Source organism: Rhododendron vialii, chromosome 12a (genome assembly GCF_030253575.1).
Source record: "Rhododendron vialii isolate Sample 1 chromosome 12a, ASM3025357v1".
Taxonomy (NCBI): Eukaryota; Viridiplantae; Streptophyta; class Magnoliopsida; order Ericales; family Ericaceae; genus Rhododendron; species Rhododendron vialii.
In genome coordinates this window covers 4,414,696-4,434,260 of record NC_080568.1, presented here as the reverse complement: position 1 = coordinate 4,434,260, position 19,565 = coordinate 4,414,696, and the positions used below count along the sequence as shown (strand labels likewise).

At 38.8% G+C, this 19,565-nt stretch overlaps 3 protein-coding genes and 1 long non-coding RNA gene across 5 annotated transcripts in view; 1 reads left to right on the top strand and 3 right to left on the bottom strand.

Moving 5' to 3' along the window:
• LOC131311069 (uncharacterized) overlaps window positions 1–19,565 on the bottom strand; it is a 91,373-nt gene that overhangs the window by 62,566 nt on the left and 9,242 nt on the right. The window lies entirely within an intron of this gene.
• Window positions 1,042–8,492, bottom strand: LOC131311064 (ALBINO3-like protein 1, chloroplastic). Its single transcript, XM_058338383.1, has 11 exons — window positions 8,002–8,492; window positions 6,436–6,546; window positions 6,194–6,268; window positions 5,897–5,957; window positions 5,732–5,805; window positions 5,523–5,627; window positions 4,541–4,648; window positions 3,749–3,852; window positions 3,406–3,609; window positions 2,943–3,285; window positions 1,042–1,494 (listed from the first exon to the last, which is right to left on the bottom strand). Exons 1-11 carry the CDS (start codon window positions 8,347–8,349, stop codon window positions 1,417–1,419), a joined length of 1,611 nt encoding a protein of 536 aa, XP_058194366.1. The 5' UTR covers window positions 8,350–8,492; the 3' UTR covers window positions 1,042–1,416.
• Window positions 10,975–11,964, top strand: LOC131311068 (photosystem II core complex proteins psbY, chloroplastic). The gene has a single exon (XM_058338392.1). It carries the CDS (start codon window positions 11,174–11,176, stop codon window positions 11,768–11,770), a length of 597 nt encoding a protein of 198 aa, XP_058194375.1. The 5' UTR covers window positions 10,975–11,173; the 3' UTR covers window positions 11,771–11,964.
• On the bottom strand, window positions 12,162–19,529 carry LOC131311060 (uncharacterized). 2 transcript variants are annotated; one of them, XR_009195379.1, is made up of 11 exons: window positions 19,324–19,521; window positions 18,301–18,368; window positions 17,505–18,204; window positions 17,052–17,366; window positions 16,654–16,935; window positions 16,220–16,519; window positions 14,620–15,909; window positions 14,337–14,388; window positions 13,475–13,634; window positions 13,240–13,323; window positions 12,162–12,548 (listed from the first exon to the last, which is right to left on the bottom strand). XR_009195379.1 is itself a non-coding variant. In XM_058338380.1 (10 exons), exons 1-9 carry the CDS (start codon window positions 19,457–19,459, stop codon window positions 13,484–13,486), a joined length of 3,294 nt encoding a protein of 1,097 aa, XP_058194363.1. In that variant the 5' UTR covers window positions 19,460–19,529; the 3' UTR covers window positions 12,162–12,548; window positions 13,475–13,483. The 2 variants fall into 2 exon arrangements, 1 of the variants encoding a protein (XP_058194363.1); XM_058338380.1 differs by lacking the exon at window positions 13,240–13,323 and having other exon boundaries at window positions 19,324–19,529.

Sequence of the window (19,565 nt, the reverse complement as noted above, 5' to 3'; positions counted from 1 at the left end):
TCCTTCATTTGTCTCACACCATCTCAAGCTCTACCAAAAAAAATGCACCCAAATTTAATCCCAAAATGTGAAATAATTAGTTCAATAAAAACAAACAGTTACAATAACCAAGATGAAGTCTCATAAGCCAAACATGACCAAAGATGATGTCATATGGGACCATTCTTCTTATTCTCGTCAAAATGCCACATATTCAACATTTTTCGTCTGTTTTTGACGGGAGTTAATGGTGGGTGGAACATCGATGGATTTTTAAATAGATCATATGTTTTTTTTATAATATTAAAAGGTCTATGCGAAATTTGTGTTAAATGTCAGGTGTTATTTTGAAAATTTTCCTCTCAATAATTAATAGTTCAAGTATGTTTATTAATTTTTACCAGTAAGAATCAACTTTTACCGGTAAGAGTGTTTCATCGAATATAAACCATCGATTGCGAAATAGACGGTCCGGATGGTCACTACACACCTGTAGTGACTTGCTCACTACAGAAACCCTGAATCCCGACCAAGTCAAATTTAACTAGGCAAATCGTTCGTATTTTAGATCTTATGGAAAACATCAATTATATTAATAACTATATTCGTCTGATATTAATCAACACATAACATTGTTTACCTTGTTATAATTAGTTTCTGATTCAACAACAATTTTATTTTTTTAAAGATAAATGTATTTTAAAATCGTATTTATCAATATGTGATCGATATGAGTTTATGCACGATGGATGCTCTTGTCAAGCTCTAAAAGTGAATGATTCCGATCACATGGTAAATTTAAGTTCAAATATGTATACATCACAATTTCTTTTTCTTTTCTTTTCTTTTTTTATAAATTAGGGCTCATGAGTCATGGCATGACAAGGTGGTCATCACATCAATCTAAGGAAAAAGTGAGCAGCAACAAGGCTAAATGGAAAGTCAAATACAAAGCACAATAGGTGAACTGTGTAATGCCCCAGAATCTGCTCCTATTGAAATTTTACTATGTTATATGTTTTATTCCTGCAGTTTGAACACATGTTCCATTATTGTCAATCATTTATGTCAACCAGAAAATGACCAGCAGCTAATATCAAAAGGGCGAAGAATACTTCACGCGAATGCCTGAGGTAAATTTACATGAAATCTCTCCAAAAACTTCACCGACCTCGATATCCATCTATGATACAAAATAATCTACACCTTATTCGCCATACAATCACACTAAGGAAACAAACAACGCTCCATTGGAACCGTTTGCTGATCATCCAAAGTTGATTCGATGTTTTTGCTGTTGCAAGGGACAGTGTCAAGTTGCTTGTGTACGCTTATAACTAACTGGTGTGAGAGTTAAATATACCAGAAAATCTCCCCGACACTTGAATATCATATACCAATACTGTGGTTCGCCGAGTCGGCTTCAGTTTCCGTCGTTCACTCACTTCTGTCCTGAAGCATATCTTCGCCAGAAAGTTTGTTATCTGCTTTACCCATGGCAGCAACAGCTTCTTCCTGGATAAATACAACCGTAAAACAAAAGATCAGAAATTGTTTGCAAATTTCCGTGAAGAAAAAACCTACCCAAGCCTGAACGGCTAACGGGGAAAAGAAAAACTGCTTGCAACACCAAAGACTACCCACTGAAAATGGCAAGGAATACTAGCATACCACTACTTCCAAACTTCTAATAGAAGTTGCTATATTATCCCTGTAGTAGGGTAACACAAATGAATCCAAAGCTGGAAAATACAACTCATCACTATCAGGTTTTTTTTTTTACAAGTACAACTCAAATATCATGCAAGGATTCCGCCACTTTACCATACGGCAGAAGGAGAGAAGATATTAACAAGAAACTTGAGCTCATCCAATTTGTTCCTTGTTGGATTCAAATTATATCTTATGATCTACTGTGAAGTTATTGATTAGTGTTCTTTACCTCATAAGAAACCGAAGCCGATTTCATGGTGCGGGCCAGACAGAAATGAATTTTTCAAAAAATATTTCCTTCCTTGCATAAAACACAGGCCAACCTAACTAGACAGAGTCTTGAGATTACATCTGGTCAGCAAATGCGTTTACGAGTTACAACTAATGGGATACCATGATAGATCATGGTAGGTTATAAGAACATATATGAATAATGCAGTGTTCTAAAGTCGCTAGGTGCTAATCGGGCAACTGGGCACCACCTAGCGCCTAGGTTTAATTGGGGATTAATGACGCATAGAGATTTGTTTTTTTAAAATAAAAAATAATAATTGACAGCCTAGAGATTAGTCGGGTTTTTTTTTTTTAATTCTTCACCCCCTCCTCAAGTTTGGAGTAAGTAGAACAAAATATTAAATAACATCCAAAATGAAAACATTAAACATCCATCCATCAAAATCAAGCTTTTTAATATATACTATATAGAGACCTGCAAACTAAGTACAAACAAATAACTAGTCAATCCATAATCCAAAGTTCAATGTTCATAGTTCAAACCAAATGAAACCAAGTAGAGTACCAAATAACTAGTTAATTACAAAGTTCAATGCTCAAAGTCCAGAACCAAATAAAACTAAGTACTAAGATATTACTATTCAATTACTCTACTTCTTCTTCATATCCCCCCCAAACCCCTGGTAATATATTATTGCAAAAACTAACCCACTTAAATATGAAAAATCACGTATTTGACCCCTATTAATCCTGCCTAGCCACCTAATCCCGCCCAACTGCCTCGCCGATTAGTCGCCGCTTAATCTCGCCTAGCCGCTGACTAATCGTCCCGGCACCTAATTCAAAGCCTAGGCCCCTAGTCGTGCCGGGCACCGCCTACCACCTAGGTGGCTGCCGAGGCTGATTTTAGAGCACTGGAAAAAAAAAAAAGGCACAGGACAACACCAACAACGATGCAGCATTGAGATATCATAAATTCAACAACATTATGAACTTCAACTTGCATGCGAGGATACCTTCTCTGGATTCCCATTAAGACTTTGATCACCTCTCCCATCCTCGGAGTTAGAAGAATGTTCGCTGCTTTCTGCTTCTTTTGTGTCCAACATAGAAAGATCACCATTCACAACACCATTTCCAGTGCTGGATGAATTGGTAATCCCCGTCAGAGAATCACCGCTTCCATTACTAGAAAAACTTGACTCGGCTTCATTTCCACTTTCCGTCCGAGGTAAATTAGTTTCTTTCTCATATGCCCCATTTGTTTGAGTGGCATTAACTGCTGCCTCTTCAGCTTTCCTCTTCTCTTCCTCTCTCTGCCGTTTTCTCCTTTCTTCTTGCTCCTTTATCTGCTTAAATCTGGGTACACCAAGCAGTTAAGACCCAAAATAACAATTGTTGTAGCAACATCCTAGACATACACACACATATATTGAGAGCTAACAATGCAGGCATAATTTGATATTAACAAGAATTAACCTTTCGCCAGGACGGGGGCCCTGTGGAACCAACGTCTCTGCTCGAGGTTCCTTTTTGGTTGTGGTGGTTTCAAAAATGGACGTCTGAACTTGTGATGGCTCCTCTTTAAGGACAGAATCACTAAGTTTACTCACTGTATTTTTTACACCCCCCGAATTTTGAAGCCAAACCTGTTGTGTGGTGCTCAGTATGTTATTTGTGAGCCTGCACAAAATATACATAAAATGCTTATTCATCCGGGGAAGTTAAGGTTACTTATGGCCGGAATGAAAAAAGAGAGAATTTTGAGTTCTTTCTAAACAACATGATATATTCTAATTAGCAAAGGGAACACAATTCTCACCAATACAGGCTTAGACCCGAAGGAACTGAAAGAGCAAAATAACCGATCAGTAACGGCAGAAATTTTGTTATGGCTTGAGAACTCTTCAAGCTTGGATCATTAGCCTGAAAGTCATTTAACAAATTAAGCATTAAAGAAGAATGAGAATCTCTTCGGTTAAACCAGCAATTTGTCCCGTCAAAAAAAGGAAAAAATCAGCAATTCATGCATCATAGTCATGGACTCATGGAAGCCACAGAATTAGCGAGACACTGGACTAATATAAGGGATCAATACAAAACGCAGATACCACATACTTAAACAAATATTGTGATAAACGAATAAATTGAAAGAGAAAACGGAAAAGAAAGATTACAATTGAGGGCATAGAAAGGTTCAAAGCAGACAATGATAAGTCCATAACAGGACTAGCTAACATATGCTATAAGGATAGAATTGCTAGCCCATGTTTTCCATTGAGAAATTTTATCATCACTTTATAAATACAGACACTTGTATGCTTCTTATTCCATATTTTGTATAGATTGTTAATGATCTTAGATCAAACCAAAAAAAAGTTCGACCACTGAGAATCTCCACCAGCAAACACTAACATATGCACATTCTCAATTTAGCTCCGAGCAGAACATATACAACGGAGAGGTCCAGAGAACGAGGAATGAGCATGTTTCATCCTCTAAATATAAATTGTCTGCTCGCGCACCATCTTCTTTGTTGAATTTGGTTTCACAAAGACAACTCCATTCTTATAATAAAACTTGACCCAGTGGCACAACTGCACAAGTAAATAACCTGTGATGACTGCATGATTTGGACAGAGATGTATTGTGACAGAACCAGCAGCACAGGCAGGACAAGATATGCAAAGGTATCAGACCATCCAAGCGGAGGATGACCATCCTGCAAGAAAATTTGAGCTCCAAAGGATGAGAATTGAACCAAACTAATTTAGACGAATAGAATTAAAATCAAATCATGCGGGAAGAAGCAGAGACTCTAGCAAGGCGGCTGAAGGATTATAAGTTAATGGTGACGCAAGCATACAACAGAATTTGTATTACAGGTCCAATACGGGAAACACAATCACACGTCACAAAAATACATAAAACTTCACTATTGTTGAGTCGTTGACAACGAGTATTCATATTTTGAAAAAGCTGCACAACAGTTTCATTACCAATACTATTCTTCGTTTTCTTCTCAATGTGACCAGATAAATGTTCATTGATCTAGTATTCATCTTTCGTCTTTAATTCTAATGGAAAGCCTAAATAGAACAAAGCCTTGTTCGGAGGATTATTATCTATTTATAAATTCAATTCGCCTTCCAGTATTATGGCCAAGTACCAGTTGCCTAGTAAGTAGAAACATTTTTGTTATATGAAAAAAAAAACGAATGCATTTTCTGAACTCAGAGGGCTAATTTGAACCCTCTTACATAATGCTAGAGTCGCCCCTGGACTCTGCCCATGTCTATACTAATTCAGGATCATAAATAAGAGAGTATAGGTTCATTAGGGATTTATTTCTCACTTAACGACAGGTGGTCTAAACCTTTCCCACCATGTGGTGTGTTGAATTTGTAGCAAGACTAATAATAACCCAAGATGTAAAACTGAACTGAATTTTATTCCAAATTTACTTGCATGGAATATAAACAGCATAAGTTCAGTGAAAACCAGGAACATATGTGGAAAAAGATGTCTTATGGTCATTAGAAAGGCATCTTTACAAATGAAGGAAGCTAATGATTTAGAATGGTTGCAGCACTTACTACAAAAGGAAAAAGCCAAGAGATAGCACTGCCATTTTGTCGAGCAGCAATTGTAGTTGGACCAGCCAAGGAGGGTATCCAGAAGAAGCCTTCATTCAGGAGCCCCTTAACAACAGAATCACCATTCAATTAGACAAAGTGATCCCTCGGTAAAAATTAAAAGCAGAAGTGGTGAAAGTCATGACTCGAGCACCCTGTTGCCATGTTACCTCATCAGCCACATTCGAAAGGGCTCTATAAAGGCCAATCCAGACGGGTATGGTGGCTAGAGTTGGCAGGCACCCTGATTCAGAAAAGAAGGTAATACAAGCTTAAATTTTGGTTTACAATCGAATAACTCCACAGTAAAATCTTTAAAAAATGGTAGTATCTACCTGCCAATGGATTGACACCAGCTAGTTTATACAAGCGAGCAGTTTCTAGCTGAATCCTCTCCTGCAATTACATGCACATATGAGGATGAGAACTTGAAAATGCGATAGCTCATTTGTCACCACATTTTCACTACTCACTAGCTTTTAATAGAGCAAATAGAAAAAAGTCATTCTAGCTCTATGACTTGTTGACTCCTCAAAGTAACCTAACTACTATGAAGTAGGGAGCACCGAAGCACTAAGCAGCAATATATGTGGCAAAGATGATGTTCCGCAAAGGACAGGATGAAAGGTAACCTGGTCTCCAGCGTACCGTTGCTGAATAGCTTTTATTTGAGGTTGTAGTGATCGCATTGCCATCGTCGATTCAATCTGACAATAAGAACTTCAGATATAAATACATCTCTTTAAAAACCCATTGAAAATGTAGAGAAGTTTCTCAACTAAAGGGAACAGTTTTCTGACCTATCAGCATATAGGAAAGAACAACGCAATTAGACAAACATTCCATCCAAATTAGATAAAAGCTCAAGACAAACCTGTTTCTTTGTTAAAGGAAAGGTGGCAGCCTTAACGATTACAGTTAGGAGAATGATTGCAAATCCATAAGCATATGGAAAATGTACAGCAGATAACCCACCCTTCAAAACCTGAAATTCATAGAAATAGTTACTACAAACCAATACGTCTAAGACATAATCGAAGTTATATTACTCCATTTAAAAGGCAAGATCTCTTTGCATATGATTCAAATCAAAAAAATGCCCCAATACTAAACTACATAAAAGGGACTTGACTCCAAACAAAAACTAGATAAGAATGGAATGGTAGGTTTGGAATGGAAGAAGCGTGAGAACCAGGCCCTCGAGTTTTTCACAATTGGTTCTTAAATCCTTACTACTGAGTCATGAAACTGTGAAATATATATGAGTAATCCTACTCCAGGTGTTCTTTTTAATGGGCTCTGAAAGAATAACCAAGTCTTTGTTTCACTGGAATAAGGTGGAATGCAATGGTCATTTCCTTGAAATTCGATCATTCCGACATTTGGTTTGCTAAAAATTGACAGGGTGCATCAAAAAATGGACTAATCATTCACCAAGTCAGGAGGCGAATGGCCATGCCGTTGGGAGACCAAGTAAAGATTATTTCCTTTGTTCCCAAAATCTTTCCAGTGAACTAAACACTAGCAACTTCTTTGTTCAAATTCGATTGCTCAATAAGTGTTTCAAGATTCGCTTCTATACGTGTATACGGTGATCTTCCATTTCATTCCCATCTTCAATACATACCCTTTACGGGATAGTTGTTGCTACAATTCCATAGACACCAAATCAAAACCATCGACAATTCAGTAACTATGATTATAAGTTATAAAATTCTACAGTAAGACTGGCATGGTAGTTTTGGGCTTAAACAATGCCACTTTCAAAGGTTGAAACCTAACCCTCATACAAAAATTCAATCATTTCTCATACCCTCTGAGTATTGGCACAAATATTGCAAAGATATGCCACTTATGTGGTAGTTTTGAGCTTAAACGATGCCATTTTCCAAGCTTGAAACCTAACCCCCGTCCATTAACTCAATTATTTCTCGGTCCCTTAAGAATAGGCGAGGATTTTTCAAAGATATGCCACTTATCTGGTACACAGATACTAGGTCATTAATAGACTCCCAAGAAGCATGAAAATATCAGAACGCTCAGTACCCCAAAATGCTGTGCTAGTTCTGCTGGTTTGATAGCTCAAAAGTAAGGATGGGAAGAATTTCTCTCTGGCAGTGCTCCGGACACAGATGTATCTGCAATCATCCGATGCACATGGGACCCACACACACCTCAACCGATTGTGGACTCATCTATCTGACTATCTGTATGTGGACATCTGTGTACAAAGCATTTCCCTTTCTTTTCAGACTTCTCTATCTTTCTACTACGTTCCGGCCTTTCAATACCACATTGGTTTCATAACCTATACAAAACTATTGTTGCTCCAATTCACATACACAAACTTTAAACCTCCAATAATTCACAGTCCACATCATAACCTAGCTAAGAAATGATACCCAAACCAATACAACCAAAGTTGGATTCTTTCACATACCTTTAAAACACTCTCCATGTAATAAGTAATCCCAGATAACCAATCACCACTCTGTTTGGTACCCGTAACCGCATCCGAATTTGAGGAAACCGCGGCATCGGCAACCGTATAAAGAAACCCTTCTGCCCTCCCAAACAGGTCCTTAATCAGGCCCTCCGCGCCATCCGGGTCGGGTAATTGGACCTGCCCGAATCCGAACCTGGCCACGCCCAGTGTGCCACGCAGGAAAGGGCTCTGGTTAGGGAAACCCAGGTGGTGGGTTCGGTAGAGGAGTGGGTTTGTGGGTCTGGTTCGTTTAGGGAAGGGAGATAAGGCTAAGTTTGGTGCAGTTGACAGGAAACCGGACATGGTTGATTAGCGTTTTCTTGAGGGTTTTTGATTTGTAAACCCTAGAATGTTGCTGGGGTTGGTTTTTGAGGTTTTGGAGGTGAAGTGTTGTATCTATGTCCTTGTATGTCCGGTAGTATTATCTGTATCTGTATGGGTACAATATGGTGGTGACCTCAGGGCTGGGTTGGATATTTGAGTGGGAAGGAGAGAGGTGGGTTTGCCACTTTCTTTGTGGGATTTTTTTGGTACAAAAAAGTAAAAAAAACAAAAACAAAAAAAACAATTGTACGTTTGGGTGCCATACATAGCCAACTGAAAATTAGTAGTACTTGAGTTACTTCTAGAACACTTTTACGTGCAAAAGATTTATGCGCAAAGATCTAAACGTTAACTTATTTGTGTTCAAAGCTGTTTAAATTCTAATACATGTGAATCACATAAAAAAAATTTAGAGCTCTCGTACTTTGGTTTGTTTTAGAAACACCAATATTCGGATAAACGATATTTGATAATAGGATTTTTTTTTTTAAAAAGAACATTTAATGCGAAATATTTGATGCAATTATTTCAGTCTGTTCCAAATAAGTATATTTGTATGATGCACCTTAGAAAGTGTGTGCAGCACACTTTAATGTGGGACCGGGGGGTGTTTCGAATCTTTTGAGGCTTTAGAGCTATGCCCTGAACAATCCCCCCAATAACATGTCTTACTGTGAAAATTTGGACCATTTAACTTGGGGTTTCAGTTCTCTCACAATTCGGACAAAAAAAACTTGGGTCAAGCGACTAAACAAATACTCCATAACTTATTCAATGAGAATAGGGACGCTGCCAAGCACCCTTCTGCCAAGTGGGTGTTAAGCGATTTTATTTTGACAATCAACGGCTTGGATCTTGACCGAACAATGAATGGTTCAAATTTGCATGCGCTCAGATTCAATTTGAGCCAACCTAACCGAGATGAACAACCGGATCGGCCCCCACTCCGCACTGCTTGACTGGGGGTGCTCGGCAATATTACTGTGGAAAGTATCCAAGCACATAGATAAGTTCAAACATTGTATCTTAGTTTCTAAATCCAAAATCTCGAATATTAAATGCTATTTAAGTGTGTAAATCACTTTGGATTTGTATCGCTGTAAATGTAGAAGCTCAAAGTGATACAAAATACAAAATTCGAGATTTTGTATCATTGGATTATTTTTTGTTTTTATACACAAAATTTTTGCATTTGTTAGTTTTTCGTCAATTTTTTGAGAATTATTGCTTCGTCATGACGAAAGAAACCTAAAAAAAAAATGACTGAAACTCAATTTTTTTTAATAAAGACAAAAATAAGCCAATAAACTAATAATTTTTTCATCTTTATTCAAAAAAAAAAGAATTTTGATAGTAATTTTTTACTTTTGTAGATTTCTTTCGTCACGAAGAAACAATAATCCTTAAAAAATTGACAAAAAATAACAAATACGGAATTTTTTTGAGTAAGGACAAAAAATAATCCTTGGGTATACATACCCATGAATTATTTAGCCAAACGAGGCCTAAACACCCCTTCCGGTTTGGACAACGTGGGTATTCATACCCTGATGTTTAATTTGTTTGCAGATAACCACCATGTACTTTATGAAAGATTGCATCCACACCAAATTCCGTCCAACCTGACTGAATTTAGGAAATTTGACATAAATGTCTTCATTTTCTTCCTTATATCATCTTCTTCCTTGAATCAAACCAATGTATTAAAATTTATTCTGGGCTTTTCATAGAATCGAAGAGTAGAGCATCTCTGTAAAATATCATATCGTTGATAACTCAATGATCGGATAACATTATTCTTGTTAAAATGAAAGGCTTATGTTCGAAAATTTGCCTTCATAATTAATTATACTCGAGTTTCCCTTGTTCGATCGACTAAAATTCTCACTGATTCTCACTTTGTGCCTTGGTGAAAAGAACTTATTAATTCTCGCTGATTCCGTAATAATCCACTAACATCATTCCCTAAACAACTTTGGTATGCTTTCTCTACTGGTATTCCTTCATTGTGGGATAGCAATTAGGACCGACCTGACGCGCCTCCACCAAGCGCATACACTTCTTCTTTCTTTTTTGGATTTCTGGTCAGATTTGGGGATCAAAATCTAGATTATCTATCAGGTTTTCATCGATCCCGATCGAAATGAGATTGAAGAATGTTCAAACCAAGTAAAATTCTCTCCCATTCAAGATATATGCTAGTCAGACAATGGAAGGCACTAATCTCCCTCTTTCCAATTTTTTCCCGAGGGCAAGAATATCATCATTAAGAGTAGTATATCATCATAAGAGGAAACGAACGAGTGGAGTCGAGAAAAACCTCACGATGAAGCTCGAACCCTGAACCGTGGTAAAGGAATGCCTAACCATTGGACATCTATTTGCATTCCCATGTAACATTGATTTGGACTACAACTATTTGGACTACAACTCTTGGCGACAAAAATAACTTTTGGGGTTTAGTGTCTCCAAAAAAGATGGTGTTTTGCTGTGTTTTTTTGCTACCATTACAAATTTGGCACCAAGGAAGTGATAAGAAAAGCTTTGGTGGGCCAATGAATATGAGGTCCAAATCTCACCCATCACTCCCTCTGGATAAGAGAAGAATCTAGACAACCAAATTCCATTGGCTCTCCCCTTTGCCTTTCCCCTCCCTCCATCTCTATACTCTCCCCTCTTTTCCATCACACCCAAACCTTGAATCCACTCTCTCTCTCCTTCTGATATTTCTAATTCCTCCTTCCTCAACCTTCATAACCCTTCATCTCCCTTGAAAAAAGATCAGTCATATACCCAACAAAAAATGGCAGCAACCATTGCAATTTCAGCCATGCTCAATGCCAAGTGCTTGACCACCCCCAAAACCACCAACCCTTGCAAGCCAGCAGCAAAACCCATCTCCCTCCTCTCCATTCAAAACCTCCCAAAAGGCCTAACCACCTCAAACCCATCACACAATCCCGCGTCGCTCGCCGGAACCGCCATCGCCGGGGCAGTTTTCTCGGCCTTGAGCTCGTGCGACCCTGCCATGGCGGTACAGCAAATCGCCGTCATCGCCGAAGGCAGCGACAGCCGCGGCCTAGCCCTGCTGCTGCCGATAATTCCGGCAATCGCTTGGGTTTTGTTCAACATTCTTCAACCGGCGGTTAACCAGGTCAACCGGATGCGGAGCACCAAGGGAGTCATTATCGGGCTCGGAATAGGTGGATTGGCTGGTTCAGGATTTTTGTCTAGCACGCCTCATGCATTAGCCAGTGAAGTTGCTTCGATTGCTGCCGATGCTGGGAGTGATAACAGGGGACAGCTTGTGCTGTTTGTTATTGCTCCGGCGATTCTTTGGGTGCTATACAATATTCTTCAACCAGCTTTGAACCAGCTCAACAAGATGAGGTCTGAGTGACATGGGTGGGGCTTGAATGTGTTATAGATAGCTCAAGACTACTTGTAATTGCAACTCCTTTTTATGGAACTTTTGCTGTAATGAATTACTACTCGTGTGCAAAAGTTGATCCAAGTGTTGTAACAATTTACCAAGCCAAACCGAGCCTTAAGTTCCAATCAATTGGGGTCAACTATATGAATCCGTGTTTTCCATTGAGCTTTGTCGAGAGCATCGTGTGTTCGGTAATATCCAATAAGCTTAGATTCTTGCGCACTACAGCTTCTAAGGTTAATTTCGGTCTACCATTCCCCTTAGTGCTAACCATATTACAGTTTATACCAGCCAAATGGGTTTTGCATACATTAGGTCATTTGGAATGGAAGGATTCTAAGCATTTGACACTAATAACTCGAGGAAAATAGCTCATCCCGTAATACAATAACATAGGCAGGTGATTGACACCTTTCGATTCTGTCATTACAAGCCTTCCATTTCAAAACAAGAACAAAATGTGTCCAGCAGAGGACATAGGTGAAATGCCACAATCTCAAAACTCAAAAATATTAACCGTCTATTTTGCAAAGGGATAGATAATACAAAAAGGTGGACAAGCAAAATTGCCAAGGAGCAACCCGCCTTGGGCAATTGCAGCTTCCTGGACTGTCTTTGTAGAAAATCAAAAGCTGGACCTTCCGTTTCTTCTAGTAGTGATTGAGTTGCTGTGAGCTTGGCCTTCTTGAATCTGCTTGAACTTCCAAGAATCATAACCACGGTTACGTCCTTTGCACCCAAAACCCTGCTCGAAAACCAAGAGTTTGAGAACAAACAATAACATACGACTCTCGGTAGAAACCGCGACTGATGCTCAACAAAAAATAGCTCCGTGGAAGCATTTTCGATTTGTTTTCATTTCGGTTACCAAAGACTAGAACTGGATTCTTAATCTTGCTTGGAGACATCAATTAAGCGCTAAAACACTCTTACAGAACTAGCAGTTTGTTGTATGTAGTTCGTTTTTTACCAAACATGGCTTCTATCCAGGGGTATGCCCCCTTGTACCCCAACACTAAGAAGTGCACAAAATTGTATCGAAGACCTTGAACACAAGGAAAACGCATTAAATTGTATCAAGTGGGAACGGAAAAAATAAGTGGAGAAGCAGAAGCAGACTTAGCTTTAGCAGTTGTTGTAGCTGGCTAACCAAAATCTACACCAATACTACCACAGGCACAATTGCGTATCAATGAAAGAAAAAAGCATAAAAGTAGTTGTGCTTGTGATTCGGGCAATTAAATGTGCATATGGAGACAATCCCCGTGAGACCACATACTACTCCACGTTGTTCTTGAATCTTGGCATGTTTGTGCACCATTTTCTTTCTTTCTACTTTTATTTGGATCAATGAAGTATGACAACATAGAAATCCAAATCCAGAACCACTCCTTTTGCACCATTTAGAGGAATTTACGGTCACGCTATGTACATACCAACTTGTAACCAAACCCCTAGGCCGTATGTCCATATCTCTTTTGCATAACTGCAGAGGTATCTGAACCAAACCACAGAGGTATCTGAACAAAAAAGCAGCAGGCCAGGTTGCACGACTGAAGAACACCCAACAAGTTTTTTGAGAGATTCTCAAATGGAAATAATTAACCAAAATTAGCAGCATAGCAAAATGACTCAGGGTGGAAAAGAAAAATTGCCAAGATAGACAACCACCTCTAGTCATTACAGGCTCGCTTGACCATCCGGAACAAAATCAACAGGCTGACTTTCAGCGTCTTCAAGTTGTGACTGAGTTGCTGTGAGCTTGGCCTTCTTGAATCTGCTTGAACTTTTAAGAATCCTATCCAATGTTAAATTTTTGGAGGCCAAAGCTCTGCCAAAAAGAGATCAGAATGAGAAGCAATGAAAAAATCTCCACCTGCTAAAAGTAATAAATAATGCTCAACTAAAAATAGCTTGAAGCATTCCATTTTGGGCCTGCTAACCACTACCCAATGGGCGATGGATAATACTCACAAGTCACAACACCAAAGACGTCAGAAATTCAATGTATTTTCAAAATTTTCAATACCCATTCACTGACTTGTGTATACTTTTCACAGATATGATGCCTTTCTATACACTAACCACTTTCGTTCATTAGCATTTTATTTTCTGTGTTTAAGGTTACGAAGCATAGAAGTTACTGAAGAAGGCACATTAAGGAACTATATATTCCATGGTAAAAGGAGTAGCTCTGGTTATAGTGGTTAGCCTTGGGTATAGATACAGATACCCACATCCATCAATCCATAAATGCCATACATATGTCTATTGCCATGTTCTTGACATATCTATGCACCAGCCTCTAGAATTTACTGTTGCAAGAATTGTGACATATCCATTCATCTTGTATCTACATCGATGTCTGTAACATAATGATAAAGGTACGATGAATCTGACAAAATAAAAAAGTACAAACTGCTGAACTGAGATACTGAAACAGTCTACCAAAATCAGCTGACATAAATATGAGGTAAGAGATCATATGTATGAGAATACACAAAACAGAAAAAGTATGTATCATGGTTCTTACTGGGATTTTGTGATGCTTTTCCCGCCATCGTTATCTTTTGCACCAGAAGTTCCTGCATGAAATTAAGATGGATATAGAACACACTAGTTACTGGAAGCTCCAAGAATAGTTTGCTTAAAAGGCATAACAGAACTTACAAGGAGGAGATCTGCAATAATTAGTAGACAAAAATGCATCAAAGAATACAAAATGCAAGAATCAAGAAGCCAAAAAACAATTCATCAGCAACTAGACACACCACAGTTATACAAACAAAGGAGTCCCAACAAGGATCTTGTGTTACCATTTCTTGATGAGTCCAGATTTAACTTGCCATCCCCTTCCGAGAAACCTGATGAAGATGAATTATCTGACGGGGTTTTGGTGCTGGAATCTGAATTCGCAGTCGTGCTCTCATCTTCAGAACTCTCACTACTGCCATTAAAAATGGCACCAGGAGTAGCCAACAAACTCTTTTCCTGCCGTGAACTGTTCACAACTTCCCCCATTTTTTTACGGGAAGCTTTTGAAACTCCCTGAGATCTTCTGTCACTTCCCTGGTTTACATATGAGTTGATTGAGTTTCCTGGATCATGAGAGGTGGCTGGAGAAGGTAAAACAACCTTTTTGGCATTCTTTTTAGTTTTCGTTTCCTTATCTGATCCTTTTGCTTCACTCACGTTGTCAACAACCAACTCAACAGGTGTAACTTCATGGTTACGGTCTCCAGGCATGAAGTAGTCTTTGAAATTAATGCTATCACCATCACACTTAGAAACTTCTCTATGATAATTAGCATCAGTCGATTTGCAACTCTTAGAAGCATTACCATCATCATCATCATTCTTTTCCACTTTCTTTCTTAAGTTGCCATCACTAGTTTCTGCATTCCGCTGAGTTTTATCTACTCGAGTTGGCGGCAATGATTCTGCTTCATTTCCACACGCACCATCACTTTGCCCATTAGCACCAACAATAGAAGTATCCACAGTCTTTCGTTTCGACATCTTTTTCGTTTTAGTCGGAGACAAGAAGCTTTCTTTCTTAGCTTCACCAGAGGAGTGATCATCAAAACGAGGCACCTGCGAAGAGATACCACTAACAGAATTATCAACATGCTCCTTGCTTGAAATTACCTTCTTTGTTGCAACAGATTTCTTCGCACTCATTTTCATCCTTCCACTGCCAGCAGATTTCCCAGACTCCATGACTATGGTGCTTTCTAACAAATTATCCGAGACAACAGATTTTTTAGAATGCATATCTGCTTCACCATGAATCGGAGGTTCACACTTTCCAGACAGCATTGCTTCAGGATCATGGTTCCGTGGCAATTCCTTTCGCTCTTCATTTTTTTGAGGATGATTGGTTTCAAAATTCTGATCATCAAGGGCAATATTTGCATGCCGAGACTGCATGTCATCCTTCTTCAGATTATTGGACTCATAGACAGCTAACGAAGGAAACCCTTCCACATTAGTGGAGTGATGCTTTTTCGAAGTTTTTCTCCCTTTTGATCTACTTCGAGCACCTGAATCAGGAGCATCAGTTTCTCCCTTTTCATTTGCAGCATCAGGTCTGTTTGCATTAATGCCTACGCAACATTAAGTAGAAAGTCAGCAAGATAAAATATTTTTCCCTCTAACTTATCATAATATCCTCATATAAATAACATCTCAATGACTTCTATTTAAGGACCACGAGATGGTTGAACCAAGCCTTAGTTCCTTTTTACAAAAAAACATATAGAACTCAAGACAAAACTTGATTTTTCGGTACACTTTCCCTTCGGACTTTTACGAATAACATGCAACAATTATTAGTGGAATTTAATTGAAAAGTGCCACCCCCTTAGCAAAATCCTAGCTCTGACACTGCACATATGGTTACAAGAATAAACTTACTCACTGATGAAGAAGGTAATTTGTGCCCTTCCACCACTTCTTGGACAGGTTTAGTGCGCTTTTGCTTCCGAGATACTTCGACAATCCCAGAAAGTGTCACATGCTGAACGTTTAGTTCAGAAACTATCACTGAACCAGATGCCTTATCTGAATCCTTGGATACAGTCTCCACATTTTCCTTGGGCTCAGCATTAGCCACTTCATCTGTTGGTAATTTCTTCTTCTTTTTACTCTTCTTCGTCCCACTGCTAGAATGAGGTACCAAATGGACATCTTCCGTACGTTCGGTAAATAAAGAATCTGAAGTCCACAAAATCAGCAGCAAAGTGAGGAATATAAATTTGTCCTTCTACTAAATCATCTGATTAGAAGAAGAGTTTGGTGAAAGAAAAAGGCTTCCAACATCACATATGGCTACAAGAAAATAAACTCACCCATGGATGAAGAAGGTAATTTGTGCCCTTCCACCACTTCTTGCACAGAAAGTGTTGCACGCTGATCGTTTTGTTCAGAAACTATTACTAAACCAGATGCCTTGTGTGAATCCTTGGATACAATTCCCCTATTTTCCTTGCAACCTTCTATCCCAACATCATGCACAGAAGACAGCTTCGCATTAACCGCTTCATCTGTTGGTAATTTCTTTTTTTTTTTACTTTCCTTCGTCCCCCTACTAGAACCAGCTACCAAATCGCCATCTTCAGTAAATAAAGAATCTGAAGTCGAAAATATCAACAGCAAAGTGAGAAATATAAATTTTTTGTCCTACTAAATCATCCAATTAGAAGAGTTTGGTGAAAGAAATGGCATCAGTACAAGGAAATAAACATACCCATTGATGAAGAAGGTAATTTGTGCCCTTCCACAACTTCTTGGACAGGTTTACTGCGCTTTTGCTTCTCAGAGACTACAGTTCCAGAAAGTGTTGCATGCTGAACATTTTTTTCAGAAACCATTACCAAACCAGATGTCTTATCAGAATCCTTGGATGCAGTTCCCACATTTTCCTTACAACCTTCTATCCCAAAAGAGGGCTCAGCATCGATTACACGGTCTGCTGGTAATTTCATCATCTTTTTGCTTTTCTTCTTTTCATGAGTAACAGCTACCAAATGGTCATCTTCTGGAGGTTCCCTAAACAAAGAATCTGAAGTGCAAAATATCAGTACATTAAGTAAGGAAGATAAAGTATTTTGTCCATAAACTAAGTAAATTGTCCGATTAGAAGAAGAGTTTGGTGAAAGAATATACAAGCATCAACTATGGGTACAAGAAATAAATTTACCAACTGAAGAACGTAATTTCTCTTGCTGCACCACCTCTTGGACTGATTTATGGTGCTTTTGCTTCTGAGGGACTTCGAAAGTTCCCGAAGGATTTGCATACTGCATGTTTATTTCAGAAACTATTGCAGCAACAGATGCCATGTCGGAATTCATTTTACAATTCTTCATGTACCCCATAGAATTTTCAAGAATTTTATCCTTTGGCTTCAAAGTGTCTTCAATAACAAGCAAGGTATCGTTTCCTTCTAAAGGATTTTCATCTCCTTTACTTTCTCTCTTCCGCTTTTTCTTTGCATCAGGTCTGGATTTTGAGTGTTCCTCTTCAACATGTGTTCCTTGGATTTCTACCAAATCTGACCTCACATTGTTAACAAGAAATGAAGTATTGCAAGGTTCCCCATCAACTCCCATACTCGTCATCTTCACATTGTTTAAAACGTCTTCACCAGTGTTACCTGAAGCAACTTCAGGGTTACCAATCTTCGGGGATGATGCATACAAATCACCCGTGGGAGTTTTCGTGAAACAAACTACGGCTAGTTGGTTGCTTACGGCAGGATCAGTGGGCAATTGGTTATCACCATGCTGCTTTAAACTAAAAGCATCAACAGAAACAAACCAACATTTCTTGGCACCATTAAAAGCACTTTTAACAAGCATAGAATCTGATAGGTGATAGAAGCATCTTTTCCGCTTAACCTGCCAGTATCCGACATCTCGAGTCAATGTGAGAAACACATTTAATAAGCAAGATCGTTAATGCCACTCAAATACTTATATGCTCAATTGACATACCTTCAATGCATTGATTTTTATCTCCCCAAAGTTAGGAAAACACAGTGAGTGCTCGCTCATAATTTTCTCTGCGAGCCAAAATGTAGAGCAATCCAGAAATGTGATTATGCAATAGGTAAAAGGTGAAGAAAAAAATAAATTACACAATTAAAAGGGTGGGTGTGGCCTAAATGAATTTGTCTCGACAGTCGATATTAAATATTTTTAGTGATCTTTTGTTAACTTTTACATTAAAATTTTGGAATCAGTCATTTGCCTCACAAGAGGAATCAGGCAAGTACAAAAACATGAACCGAGATTGAAGAAAGTTTTTAAGTAAGACGGTAATAAAGACTTCTTAAACTTCTTTTGGTCTTTAGTGAACTTTTTTTTGCTTTTCATTGTAATTACTTTTTAACTTATCTCGTCAAGACTAATGAAGTTTCGCGTGAATCTAATAAAAACTTAAGAAGACAACAAAAATATCGAAAATTACCACTGTTCCCATTTTGTTGGCTCTTTACAGAAGACCGTGTCGTGTTGGCCTCAAAAAATAAGTTACTTACCCAAATAACTTCTTAATTTTTGAGTAGTGCAACAAACACAACTCGTTCAAAGCACATGGGTCCACATGCAACGATTGGCTCCGGACGCAATTGTATCCGGAGTTGTGTTTGTAGACTTCTTCTTCTTTTTTTTCTGCACTGTTCGAAAAATCTCAAGATGTACTTTTGAGTACTTTGGAACGGTGCAAAAAAGTCCAAAAAATTATTCACCACATCACTTTTCCAGAGGTCCAAATGACACGACTTCTCGTAGCAAGCAAACATAGTGGGATGAAGGGAGTATTGATTTATGTAACCACTGCTTCTTTATTTACTAGGGTTTAAAGAAATATCTTCTAACTTCAAAGGTGAGCCCCCACTATCATCGAACTTGATGCGTACCCGTAAAATCGATACCCATAACATATATATACACAAATATATAGAGGGGGGGGGGGGGGGGGGGGGGGGGGGGTTGTGGAGGGAATAAGGGATATACTTTTGAGGTCGGAGACGGTATCGGAGTCGGAAACGATCACGGCGAGATGGGTGTCGAGACTGGTGTCGACGAAGACCGCATTGTGACCTGATGTTGTTGTTGTATCGTCGGAATCGCGATTGCGATTTTCCGCCATGAGAGAGGGAGGGAGAGAGAGTAGGGTGTTCGGTTCTGGTTTGGGGGTTTTGGTGGGGTTTCTCTTATGGCGGCATGCAGCGAGGCAGTGCGATCCCTTTAACGGC

What these genes read in the sequence shown, in the direction of transcription:
- LOC131311064 (XM_058338383.1), bottom strand. Translation starts at nt 8,349, where the DNA reads ATGTCCGGTTTCCTGTCAACTGCACCAAACTTAGCCTTATCTCCCTTC. An exon ending in TGGTGTCAATCCATTGGCAG is followed by an intron (nt 5,806 to 5,896) that starts GTAGATACTACC and finishes TTTCTGAATCAG; the next exon opens with GGTGCCTGCCAACTCTAGCC. An exon ending in TTTCGAATGTGGCTGATGAG is followed by an intron (nt 5,628 to 5,731) that starts GTAACATGGCAA and finishes TCTGTTGTTAAG; the next exon opens with GGGCTCCTGAATGAAGGCTT.
- LOC131311068 (XM_058338392.1), top strand. Translation starts at nt 11,174, where the DNA reads ATGGCAGCAACCATTGCAATTTCAGCCATGCTCAATGCCAAGTGCTTG.
- LOC131311060 (XM_058338380.1), bottom strand. Translation starts at nt 19,459, where the DNA reads ATGGCGGAAAATCGCAATCGCGATTCCGACGATACAACAACAACATCA. An exon ending in TAAAAATCAATGCATTGAAG is followed by an intron (nt 18,205 to 18,300) that starts GTATGTCAATTG and finishes GGATACTGGCAG; the next exon opens with GTTAAGCGGAAAAGATGCTT. An exon ending in ATTACCTTCTTCATCCATGG is followed by an intron (nt 16,520 to 16,653) that starts GTGAGTTTATTT and finishes TGTGGACTTCAG; the next exon opens with ATTCTTTATTTACCGAACGT.